Genomic DNA, 14,083 nt, shown 5'->3' with positions numbered 1-14,083 from the left:
CTCGTGGGAATCAGGCTGCGCATGCGCTTGCGGTGTTTGTGAAGTCCGCACGCTCGCAGCGTTTGTGCAGCGCATATGCTCAATCAGCACATGGGGTGTGGCCCTGTACGCAGGTATGTGGTCATAATAGTTGCTACATGCTTGCATATTTTTCGTCATCGGTTGTGGTTTGCCATATATGCGTTCGCTGGTGGTGCATACCCGCATATAGTTGGCCCGAGTATAGGTTCATCAAGTTGGTGGTACAGCCAGGCATAGCTGTTTTACGTCAGTTTGGCACATAGTCGTTCTGTACACATCTGTATATAGGCAGGGAGATACATGGCAGTTGTTGCTGACACATCTTCAGAATGACAATTACACGACGCACAGGCAGTGTTTACCCATTAAACCGTTCACGCTGCAGACTGGGTACGTTGCATTATCGTTGTTACTAACATGTCTTCAGAACGACATTGACACTACACACAGGCGGTATTTATCCATTAAGCCCGCCACGTTGCAGAAAGGGTACATTGCATTATTGTTGTTACTGACACACCTTCAGCACAACAATAACATGACACAGGTGGTGTATACCCATTATGCCTGCCTCTTCTGCAGGGGGATACATTGCAGTTGTTGTTACTGACACATCTTCAGAGCAACGACATTATGACACATAGGTGGCGTATACCTGTTATGCCTGCCACATCTGCAGGAGGGGTACGTCGCATAATTGCTTTTACCGACACGCCATCAGAACAGCAATAACACCACACATAGGTGATGTTTACCCATTATACCTGCTACGTCAGCAGGGGGATACATTGCATAGTTGTTGTTGCTGACACTTCTTCAGAGCAACAACATTACGACACATAGATGGTGTATACCCATCATGCCTGCCACACCTGCAGGGGGATAAGTTGCATGGTTGTTACTGACACGCCTTCAGAGCAACAGCATTATGACACAAAGGCGGTGATATACTCATTATTCCTGACACGTATATATAAAAAAAAATATACACACAGTACAGCAACAGAAGAATGCAGCAGCACACTGCCAGCACAAAGATATAGGTGCAACATGAATATGCAGTTAAAACATGGACTATACAGCTATGGTGTAATAGATGCAAATGTGAAACTATGAAATAGTGAGGCACTTAGCTCGCAAATTTGTCTCCGCCGGCGGTCAAATAGCTTGGACCGTCCCACCGCGATAAGGTGGCCTCCTTGGGACGGACCCTACACTGTGAATATGCCTCTGTGTGAACAGTTCAGTAAGCATGGCAGGATCTGGGACATCCAAGACACCTTATATACACACCTGATAGAGGTGGGTGGGGTGCAAGGCCAACATGGAGGTAGCCACTCCCCCGTATGTGCAATACAGACAAAGAATAAGTCAGCCAGCACTTTAGTTGATACCAAACTATTATATGGACCTGGCCTACAGGTGCACGCTACTAGGCTAGATATACAGCAACAGAAGAATGCAGCAGCACACTGCCAGCACAAGGATATAGGTGAAACATGAATATGCAGTTAAAACATGGAGACTATACAGCTATGGTGTAATAGATGCAAATGTGAAACTATGAAATAGTGAGGCCTCACATCAGTACTTTCTAGTTATTGTACAGTGGGATAGACACCGTATGAATAAATTAATGTGTTGCATCATACGTCAGTGTTTCAAGTAGTTGTATAGTGGTTCTAGGCGCATGTGTGGTTAAGTCGCTCTGTGCATCTGGTCATATAGTTTGTTCAGTGTATATGCTCACCCATGCAGTTCATTCTAGCCACACATTCATAGTTTGTTCGGTACATACGCTCAAAGCTTATACATACACTCATATAGTTGACCTAGACCAGTCACGTCTACAGGTCAGTCTGGATACAACCTGACATGACTAAGGGTGGCGATAATGTCTTTGTATACGTTGTGTTCTTTCAGCAATTCAGTTATGCTACAGGGATAGCATGATGTTTCCTTTGTTAATTACCACGTCTATAGGTATGTCATGGTTACGACCTGTTTTGGTTCAGGGTGATGGTCATACTGTTAGTTACAGATTTAGTTGAGTCTTTCATGTTTCTACCTATCACGTCTATAGGTCAGTTCAGTTGCGACCTGACACGACTTCAGGTCGGCAGTAACGTCATCACGTATCCATACGTTTACTTAGCATTGGGGACATAGCTTGGTTCTGTGTGGTTGGTTTGGTTTGCCTAGATTGACGAGGTTAGTAGTCACATGTTGGGTGAGTCTCATCATCATGTTGCTGCATAAGGGGTTGCATTGCCGTTCACGTCCACAGGTTGGTTACAGTGGTAACCTGACACAGGTTTAAGTTGGTGAATACGTAGTCTTTGTGTATACACATTGTTAGCACTCTGAGTTGTATATACGGACATAGGATTGTTCTCAGTCGAGACTTTTCACGCCCAGAGCTCACAGAGAACTTCCAACACGTAGCCTAGAATACTTACGTGATATTTTTCATTGATACCTAGTGGATGTCTCACTTGCCATTTTATTCTACGTGCATTCATCGGGTTTTGCCATTTTCCTTGCATCCAGCATAATACTATCAAAATATATCTGTCAGGTACCCAGCATAACATCGCGTGGTTTCCTCTGACAGGGCGCCATTGTTTGCATTCCATGCCATCAAATCTACCTTGAAGAGTGTACGAAGAGGGAGGTTGGGAGCCCTCTAGCAGCTGACCTAGTTAGTTGGTTATCTGTCGCTTAGGTAATTCCCCATCATGACGGCTCATCGTTAGAGGCCGCGCTGTTGTTCAGTTATCATGATTTCCTCAGGTTAGGGGAATCGCATGCAGATACATGGCCGTAGTTACAATAGCTTTGTAGGGATTAAATAATTACATGTTGAAAAGAGATGGCTGATTCCTTTGGAAAGTTGGTTTGTAAATGTACTTTTATGCAATTATAGGGTTTTGCCCTCTTTGGTATTCAGCAGTAGTAGGGTAGGTAGGTACGCTTCTCAGACAGGAGCTACGACCACAAATATATATATATGTGAGACATGGGCACGGCTGGGCACTGTGGACCTCCCCGATCCCTGTAAATAAGGATATATATTAGGGATCGACCGATTATCGGTATGGCCGATAATCACGATTTTGGGCATTATCGGTATCAGCAATTACCTTGCCGATAATGCCCCGCACCACGACCGCCCCGCATCGCACCCCCCACCGTAGTGCTGGGCGGTATACCGGTACGAACCGGATACAGTTTTTTCTCCCACGGTATGGATTTTTGCCCATACCGCTATACCGGTCAGGCCCCTCCCCCCACCCTCCGAGTCAATAAAAAAAATTAAACTTACCCGTAATGGGGGTGGTCTGGGCCATCCATCCTTCCTGTAGTGTTCGGCGGCATTCCGGGTGGAGGGTGAACCGGTCCGGGCTGTCCTTCTTCTCCGGGGGTCCTCTTCTCCATTTCGGGCAGGCTCCGGCCTAGTAATGCTGCATAGACACCGCTACGCCGTGCGTCGCTGCGCAGCGGTGTCTATGCAGCGTTACTAGGCCAGAGCCTGCCCGGAGTGGAGAAGAGGACCCCCGGAGAAGAAGGACAGCCCGGACCGGTTCACCCTCCACCCGGAATGCCGCCGAACACTACAGGAAGGATGGATGGCCCGGACCACCCTCCCCGGACGGTCCCTGCAGCAACTGGGAAGGTGAGTCAGGGTTCTGGGATGGACAGGGGTCTGTATAATATACTATACCTACAGTAGGCCCTCCAGCTGTTGCAAAACTACAACTCCCAGCCGTTGGCTGTCCGGGCATGCAGGGAGTAGTAGTTTTGCAACAGCTGGAGGCACCCCTAGGCGCAGTGCGGCGTGGAGGGGGAGCGGTGGCGGTGATAGGTCTCAGGACCCCCGGACAGGCAGGGGGAGAGAAGCGGGTGGCGGCGGCGGCGGCCTATGGCACCACAAAAGCCACTGCAGTGCATTGATTTAAAGCGCCCGCTTCAAATCAATGATCTGCAGCTGTGTCGCAGGGGGATAAATAGCCGATAAGTTATACCGGAATATCCGTATAACTTATCGGCTATCGGCCCTAACCTGCACTGATTATCGGCCCTAAAAAAACGATATCGGTCAATCCCTAATATATATATATATATATATATATATATATATATATATATATATATATGAGACATGGGCACAGCTGGGCACTGTGTTTGGGTGACTGTGGCCCCCGATCCCTTTATATAAGGATATATATGTGAGACATGTGCACGGCTGGGCACTGTGGACCTGATCCCTGTATATAAGGATATATATATATATATATATATATATATATGTGAGACATGGGCACTGTGGACCTCCCCGATCCCTGTATATAAGGATATATATATGTGAGACCTGGGCACGGCTGGGCACAGTGGACCCGATCCCTGTATATAAGGATATATATATATGAGACCTGGGCACGGCTGGGCACAGTGGACCCGATGCCTGTATATAAGGATATATATATGTGAGACCTGGGCACGGCTGGGCACTGTGGACCTGATATATTAGGATATATATATATATATATGTGAGACCTGAGCACTGTGGACCTGATCCCTGTATATAAGGATATATATGTAAGACCTGAGCACTGTGGACCTGATCCCTGTATATAAGGATATATATGTGAGACCTGGGCACTGTGGACCTGATCCCTGTATATAAGGATATATATGTAAGACCTGAGCACTGTGGACCTGATCCCTGTATATAAGGATATATATGTGAGACATGGGCACGGCTGGGCACTGTGGACCCGATCCCTGTATATAAGGATATATATGTGAGACATGGGCACTGTGGACCCGATCCCTGTATATAAGGATATATATGTGAGACATGGGCACTGTGGACCCGATCCCTGTATATAAGGATATATATGTGAGACATGGGCACTGTGGACCCGATCCCTGTATATAAGGATATATATGTGAGACATGGGCACTGTGGACCCGATCCCTGTATATAAGGATATATATGTGAGACATGGGCACTGTGGACCTGATCCCTGTATATAAGGATATATATGTGAGACATGGGCACTGTGGACCCGATCCCTGTATATAAGGATATATATGTGAGACATGGGCACTGTGGACCTGATCCCTGTATATAAGGATATATATGTGAGACATGAGCACTGTGGACTCGATCCCTGTATATAATGATATATACGTGAGACCTGACCACTGTGGACCTGATCCCTGTATATAAGGATATATATGTGAGACATGGGCACGGCTGGGCACTGTGGACCCGATCCCTGTATATAAGGATATATATGTGAGACATGGGCACTGTGGACCCGATCCCTGTATATAAGGATATATATGTGAGACATGGGCACTGTGGACCCGATCCCTGTATATAAGGATATATATATGTGAGACCTGAGCACTGTGGACCTGATCCCTGTATATAAGGATATATATGTGAGACATGGGCACTGTGGACCTGATCCCTGTATATAAGGATATATATGTGAGACATGGGCACTGTGGACCCGATCCCTGTATATAAGGATATATATGTGAGACATGGGCACGGCTGGGCACTGTGGACCTGATCCCTGTATATAAGGATATATATATGTGAGACCTGAGCACTGTGGACCTGATCCCTGTATATAAGGATATATATGTGAGACATGGGCACTGTGGACCTGATCCCTGTATATAAGGATATATATGTGAGACATGGGCACTGTGGACCCGATCCCTGTATATAAGGATATATATGTGAGACATGGGCACTGTGGACCTGATCCCTGTATATAAGGATATATATGTGAGACATGGGCACTGTGAACCCGATCCCTGTATATAAGGATATATATGTGAGACATGGGCACGGCTGGGCACTGTGGACCCGATCCCTGTATATAAGGATATATATGTGAGACATGGGCACTGTGGACCCGATCCCTGTATATAAGGATATATATGTGAGACATGGGCACGGCTGGGCACTGTGGACCTGATCCCTGTATATAAGGATATATATATGTGAGACCTGAGCACTGTGGACCTGATCCCTGTATATAAGGATATATATATGTGAGACATGGGCACGGCTGGGCACTGTGGACCTGATCCCTGTATATAAGGATATATATATGTGAGACATGGGCACTGTGAACCCGATCCCTGTATATAAGGATATATATGTGAGACATGGGCACGGCTGGGCACTGTGGACCTGATCCCTGTATATAAGGATATATATATGTGAGACCTGAGCACTGTGGACCTGATCCCTGTATATAAGGATATATATATGTGAGACATGGGCACGGCTGGGCACTGTGAACCCGATCCCTGTATATAAGGATATATATGTGAGACATGGGCACGGCTGGGCACTGTGGACCCGATCCCTGTATATAAGGATATATATGTGAGACATGGGCACGGCTGGGCACTGTGGACCCGATCCCTGTATATAAGGATATATATGTGAGACATGGGCACGGCTGGGCACTGTGGACCCGATCCCTGTATATAAGGAGATATATGTGAGACATGGGCACGGCTGGGCACTGTGGACCTGATCCCTGTATATAAGGATATATATATGTGAGACCTGAGCACTGTGGACCTGATCCCTGTATATAAGGATATATATATGTGAGACATGGGCACGGCTGGGCACTGTGAACCCGATCCCTGTATATAAGGATATATATGTGAGACATGGGCACGGCTGGGCACTGTGGACCCGATCCCTGTATATAAGGAGATATATGTGAGACATGGGCACGGCTGGGCACAGTGGACCCGATCCCTGTATATAAGGATATATATGTGAGACATGGGCACGGCTGGGCACTGTGGACCCGATCCCTGTATATAAGGATATATATGTGAGACATGGGCACGGCTGGGCACTGTGGACCCGATCCCTGTATATAAGGAGATATATGTGAGGTCATCTGACTTGTTTACAGGAACGCTCTGTACTTTTCCTCAGTTCACAGATTGTCATCCTGCCAGGAGACGCCATAAGCTGCAGGGACACCTGTCAGCTGAGCTCTTTGTGCCCCAGGTGCCCGTAGATGATAATTATCAGGACTATATTATCTATATATACCATCTATACGGTCAGTTACAGGTTAATGACCCTTAATTACCGCTAATCAACCGTCAGTCTGGAGTTAGGTAAGAAGCAATAATCGGATCTCGCTAAACAATTTCCCAATGTGGCCGCCGCACCCATGTGATTACGGGGCTCGCCCGCATGTCACCATTGTGCTTCCCTCCTCAGATAACCTCTTGGCACCAACAAAGAAATACGGGAAGCGCAATCCAGACGTGTGGTATTTAACCCATTATTACTCAGCAGAGCACAAAAAACAGCACGTCTAGAACAGTGTTTCCCAACCAGGGTGCCTCCAGCTGTTGTAAAACTACAACTCTCAGCATGTCCAAACAGCCGTCACACCGTCTCTGAAAGGTAAATCAAGGCTTTTCTCTCATCTCTGCAGCCATTGGCTATCCGGGCAGGCTGGGAGTTGTAGTTTTGCAACAGCAGGAGGCACCATGGCTGGGAAACACTGCCCTAGTATGTGGATAGGGGTATGTATAAATAATGATTACACTCACTTCATAGAGGGCGAGTGACTGCAGCCAGGACTCACCGCTGATGCCCGACACTAACCCTGATCAAGGCATCTACAGAAAAATGTGCCAGTGGGTTTGGGCCCTCATTGGAGCCCTCTGCACCAGGATTATAGGGGTCCGATGAGTCAAAATGGCAGCCAGAGGTCTTCTCCTTACCTCTGTGCCACTGATCATCACTCTTCTTGTACAGTCTGCCTCAGGTCGGTATTGCTGATCAATGAAATGGAAAAAGATTTACACTGTTCCGCACACTGACCACCCTCATACTGACCCATCACACTGTTCCGCACACTGACTATCCTCATACTGACCCATCACACCATCTCAGCACACTCTCCTCATACTGACCCATCACACTCTCCTCATACTGACCCATCACACTCTCCTCATAATGACCCATCACACTCTCCTCATAATGACCCATCACACTCTCCTCATACTGACCCATCACACTCTCCTCATACTGACCCATCACACTAGCCCCGCACACTCTCCTCATACTGACCCATCACACTAGCCCCGCGCACACTCTCCTCATACTGACCCATCACACTAGCCCCGCACACTCTCCTCATAATGACCCATCACACTAGCCCCGCACACTCTCCTCATACTGACCCATCACACTAGCCCCGCACACTCTCCTCATACTGACCCATCACACTAGCCCCGCACACTCTCCTCATACTGACCCATCACACTAACCCCGCACACTCTCCTCATACTGACCCATCACACTAGCCTCGCACACACTCCTCATACTGACCCATCACACTAGCCCCGCACACTCTCCTCATACTGACCCATCACACTAGCCCCGCACACTCTCCTCATACTGACCCATCACACTAGCCCCGCACACTCTCCTCATACTGACCCATCACACTAGCCCCGCACACACTCCTCATACTGACCCATCACACTAGCCCCGCACACACTCCTCATACTGACCCATCACACTAGCCCCGCACACTCTCCTCATACTGACCCATCACACTAGCCTCGCACACACTCCTCATACTGACCCATCACACTAGCCCCGCACACACTCTCCTCATACTGACCCATCACACTAGCCCCGCACACACTCTCCTCATACTGACCCATCACACTAGCCCCGCACACACACTCCTCATACTGACCCATCACACTAGCCCCGCACACTCTCCTCATACTGACCCATCACACTAGCCCCGCACACTCTCCTCATACTGACCCATCACACTAGCCCCGCACACTCTCCTCATACTGACCCATCACACTAGCCCCGCACACACTCTCCTCATACTGACCCATCACACTAGCCCCGCACACACACTCCTCATACTGACCCATCACACTAGCCCCGCACTCTCCTCATACTGACCCATCACACTAGCCCCGCACACTCTCCTCATACTGACCCATCACACTAGCCCCGCACACTCTCCTCATACTGACCCATCACACTAGCCCCGCACACACACTCCTCATACTGACCCATCACACTAGCCCCGCACACACACTCCTCATACTGACCCATCACACTAGCCCCGCACTCTCCTCATACTGACCCATCACACTAGCCCCGCACACTCTCCTCATACTGACCCATCACACTAGCCCCGCACACTCTCCTCATACTGACCCATCACACTAGCCTCGCACACTCTCCTCATACTGACCCATCACACTAGCCTCGCACACACTCCTCATACTGACCCATCACACTAGCCTCGCACACACTCCTCATACTGACCCATCACACTAGCCCCGCACACACTCTCCTCATACTGACCCATCACACTAGCCCCGCACACACACTCCTCATACTGACCCATCACACTAGCCCCGCACTCTCCTCATACTGACCCATCACACTAGCCCCGCACACTCTCCTCATACTGACCCATCACACTAGCCCCGCACACTCTCCTCATACTGACCCATCACACTAGCCCCGCACACACACTCCTCATACTGACCCATCACACTAGCCCCGCACTCTCCTCATACTGACCCATCACACTAGCCCCGCACACTCTCCTCATACTGACCCATCACACCATCTCAGCACACTCTCCTCATACTAACCCATCAAACTTGCCCCGCACTCTCCTCATACTGACCCATCACACTCTCCTCATAATGACCCATCACACTAGCCCCGCACACTCTCCTAATACTGACCCATCACACTAGCCCCGCACACTCTCCTCATACTGACCCATCACACTAGCCCCGCACAATCACACTAGCCCCACACACTCTCCTCATAATGACCCATCACACTCTCCTCATAATGACCCATCACACTAGCCCCACACACTCTCCTCATACTGACCCATCACACTAGCCCCACACACTCTCCTCATACTGACCCATCACACTAGCCCCACACACTCTCCTCATAATGACCCATCACACTAGCCCCGCACACACTCTCCTCATAATGACCCATCACACTAGCCCCACACACTGACCATTCTCATACTGACCCATCACACTATCGCACTAGCCCCGCACACTCACACTCTACTCATACTGACCCATCACACTAGCCCCGCACACTGACTATCCTCACATACTGACTCCTAAAGTGCTGACAGTTGGTTGTTGTCAGTTCACACTATGTGCAGTTTTGATGCGTTTTATTTAGTGTGCGTAAAACAAGTGTGTACTAATCAATTGAACACAGCATAAAATCTGCAGCAGATCCCTTATGTGTGAATACACCCTAAGGGTCCGGTCACACGGGCAGATTTAATTTCTGCTGCGAGTTTGAATCAGATTTCAGACAGCAGAATTTACACTGCAGAAAATCAGCCTCTGACCCCGTTTCCTTCATATCTTTCAACATTCTATGGTCTTTTCTGAACCATTATCACTTAAAATCAGACTCAACATACCGTCCAGAGAGGGCGGGGCCTGGGAGCTGCTGAGACAACACCACACCGACAATGAAAGGACTACACAACTTCCTGTCAGAAGAAAGGTAGGGGCCAGGGATCTGCTGAGACAACACCACACTGACAATGAAAGGACTACACAACTTCCTGTCAGGAGAAAGGGAGGGGCCAGGGATCTGCTGAGACAACACCACACTGACAATGAAAGGACTACACAAGCAAAAGCCTGCTGAAGCCAATTTGTGTTAACATCATAACAATATAGCAAGTTATATATTTTGTGGTTATAATTATATTTAAAATAAATAAAGAACTTTCAAATACCAGAGTACCCTTTTAAGTGTTGTGTCCCAGCAATGAACCCCACAATCTGCTACGAGGACTTTTTTTTGCTACAAAAAATTTGGAAAAAAAAAATCTGTATTATACTGGGAGCCGAACGGGCAAAGAACGCGGGAAAAGACTGATTTCAATAAATCAAATTTAATTGTAAAACACATTCACGCCGAGTTAAATACCAAAATTATTGTTGCAATACTGAGTATCTTCAATGATTTATAAACCATTCTGGGCTCTGGAGCAGCTGCCGCACGATACAGACGGGTGACGGAGAGGGCGCCGGTCACACCGAGCGGATCCATGGATTATACAGAGGGATTGAGCGGCCACGTGAGCCACGTCTGAGCCTCTAATCCATCACAATATTCACACTGCGACCACAGCGCCCGTTCTGCCGGACGCTACTCACCCCACGCTGCCGTCTGGGCGAACAATGGACGAGCTGAGGACGGCGCCACGAGACAGCGCTAACGCTTCTCAGGAGACAAAACCAGATTCTAGTCCTCTGAGCGGAAAGTCTAAGAAGTTGTGTAAAAAGTCAGAGAAGGTCTCTGCAGTCATGGCGAGAACTGGACCCGCAGCGCCAATGACTAAATCCAGAAATCATCCTCATCATCGCGGCAGCTCCGTCCTCCCATGAAATGTCCTTTGTATTTGACGATTAAAAAAATTCTTGAGAAAAAAAAATAAGTTGGAACTTGGCAAAAAGGGATTAAAAATGATCAATCGTAATGAATGGCCGTGTAAAAGATGACCCAGACCACCTGAGGGAGAGAAGCGCAACGTTAGATCCAACAGATGACTGCAACGTTCCACCATATCACAAATAATCACAGCTTGAGACCCCTTTAATATGGTGGATTAAAGGGGTTCTCCGCCCCTAGACATCTTTTCCCCTATACAAAGGATAGGGGATAAGATGTCTGATCGCAGGGATCCCGCTGCGATCTCCCTGCTGCAGCGCCAAAGGCTCGTGATGTTACGACTGTCACGCCCCCTCCCATAGACTTGCACTGAGGGGGCATGGCCGTAACATCACGAGCCTCTGCCCCGCATCGACAGTCATCCGACAAGGAGCGAAGTTCGCTCTATGCACCGGATTTCTGGGGTGCCCCAGCCAAGATTGCAGGGGTCCCCAGCGATCAGACATCTTATTCCATCTCCTTTGGATAGGGGATAAGATGTCTAAAGGTGGAGTATCCCTTTAAAATACAAAAGCCCAATACTTCATTGTCAAATCGTTTTTATCAATGTGAAATAGAGAGAACGCTGTGCAGGAAAATAAAGTATCAGTATAATACCGCCATCTTGTGGTGAACGCACGCCACACACCCAGCCTGTTACCTCCCGGGCGTTGACAGTTGCGGCTCTTATGTGATGGGAACACTCGGATAGAGCAGAACTGATATAAGAACCGATCTCAGCTGACAATAGGGATCCCCGGGAGAGGTCAGACCACTAATCAGGGGAGGGGCCTATTCACATAGCAATGATCAGTGTTATCGGCACTCCACTTATACAGGCTGCCTGCACAGATGGAGGTAAAGGATATCCGGCTGTCCTCATCGCAATATTCCCGAACACCCTGAGATAATGCGGGGAGTCTGTCCACTAGCCCCCCCCCCTCCCTATCTCCAGGACGGGACCAGGCGCGTGATGCGGATGACACATGCTCCATTAATTTCTATGGGAGCCGAAAAGACCCAAGTACGGGCATCTTGGGCATCCCAGGCGTTCCCATTGAAATTAATGGAGGATGTGCCGTCTATTGGTAGACAACACACGCTCCTCAGTGAGAGAGCCAGGGTCAAGCAATCGTGGAGGGGGGTCTCAGCATTTGGACCCCCAGCGATCAGCAACTTATCCCCTATCCTGTGTATAGGTGATAAGTTAACTTTTGCTGGAGTACTCCTTTAATGCTGTGCTATGGCAGCCTGTATAAGCAGAGCACAGATAACACTGATCAATGCTATGGCAGCCTGTATAAGCAGAGCACCGACAACATTGATCAATGCTATGTCAAACTGTATAAGCAGAGCACAGATAACACTGATCAATGCTATAGCAGCCTGTATAAGTAGAGCACCAACAACCCTGATCAATGCTATAGCAGCCTGTATAAGCAGAGCACAGATAACACTGATCAATGCTATAGCAGCCTGTATAAGCAGAGCACAGATAACACTGATCAATGCTATAGCAGCCTGTATAAGTAGAGCACCAACAACCCTGATCAATGCTATAGCAGCCTGTATAAGCAGAGCACTGATAACACTGATCAATACTATGGCAGGATGTATAAGCAGGGCACTGATAACACTGATCAATGCTATGGCAGGCTGTATAAGCAGGGCACTGATAACACTGATCAATGCTATGGCAGGCTGTATAAGCAGAGCACAGATAACACTGATCAATGCTATGGCAGGCTTCTTTGAAAATCAATTATTTACCAGCGATGCCTGAGGCAGGACTGAGGGTGTAAGCAAGCCGATGACTAGATAGGACAGGTCATCAGGACACCAGGCATACTGTTATTATCTCTATAGTCCTTTCCAGTGCCAAGATTTAAGCCTTTTTGTTATTATGCAAATGAGGCTCAAGTGTCCAGAGGGGCGTTTCCCAGCATAGTAAGAGTCCAGGTAATTTTGGCCCTTGTCTTCTTTATCTAGTGGCTGTCAGTCAGAGTATGCGGATGCCAGTGAGCCACTAATAAAGAGGACATGGGTTGGACTTTCCTGTACTCTTATCGTACTGGGAAACGCCCCCTGGGCAATTTTTCGTTATAATGCAAATGAGGCTAAAGTGCCAAGAGGGTGTTCTCCAGCACAGCCAATATCTTTTTTATTAGTGGCTCACTGGCATCCGCACACTCTGTGAGACTAACAACCACTAGATAAAGAGAACGTAGGCTGGACACTTCTATTAGGAGACGCCCCCTGGACACTTGAGCCTCATTTGCATAATAAAAAGGCTTATATCTAGACACTGGAATGGACTAGAGAGAAAATTAAGTTATACCTGGAATCCTGATGACCAGTCTTATCTAGCCACATAAAAGAGTCCCTAACAACCTAAGGAGGACGAAGAACCCTGAACTAAAAGATGAAACGTACCAAAAAGAGGGCGAATGAGGTCATGAATCCTTCCTTGGTTAGTTCCCAGGTTCCGCCATACTCCTCCTCATCTATTTG

At 48.1% G+C, this 14,083-nt stretch overlaps 1 protein-coding gene across 1 annotated transcript in view; it reads right to left on the bottom strand.

Annotated features, from left to right (window-relative positions):
- Positions 1–11,025: 11,025 nt before the first annotated feature.
- Positions 11,026–14,083, bottom strand: part of RAB5IF (RAB5 interacting factor) — a 14,186-nt gene continuing 11,128 nt past the window's right edge. Inside the window, exons 3-4 of the mRNA XM_056548079.1 lie at positions 14,006–14,083; positions 11,026–11,653 (exon numbers count right to left, since the gene is read on the bottom strand). The exon at positions 14,006–14,083 is cut by the window's right edge and continues 52 nt beyond it. Coding sequence (XP_056404054.1) covers positions 11,612–11,653; positions 14,006–14,083 — 120 coding nt within the window. The 3' untranslated portion in view covers positions 11,026–11,611. The remainder of the gene's footprint in view (positions 11,654–14,005) is intronic.

Source organism: Hyla sarda, chromosome 12 (assembly GCF_029499605.1).
Source record: "Hyla sarda isolate aHylSar1 chromosome 12, aHylSar1.hap1, whole genome shotgun sequence".
In the NCBI taxonomy this organism is placed as follows: Eukaryota; Metazoa; Chordata; class Amphibia; order Anura; family Hylidae; genus Hyla; species Hyla sarda.
This window is presented reverse-complemented; position numbering and strand designations above follow the sequence as displayed.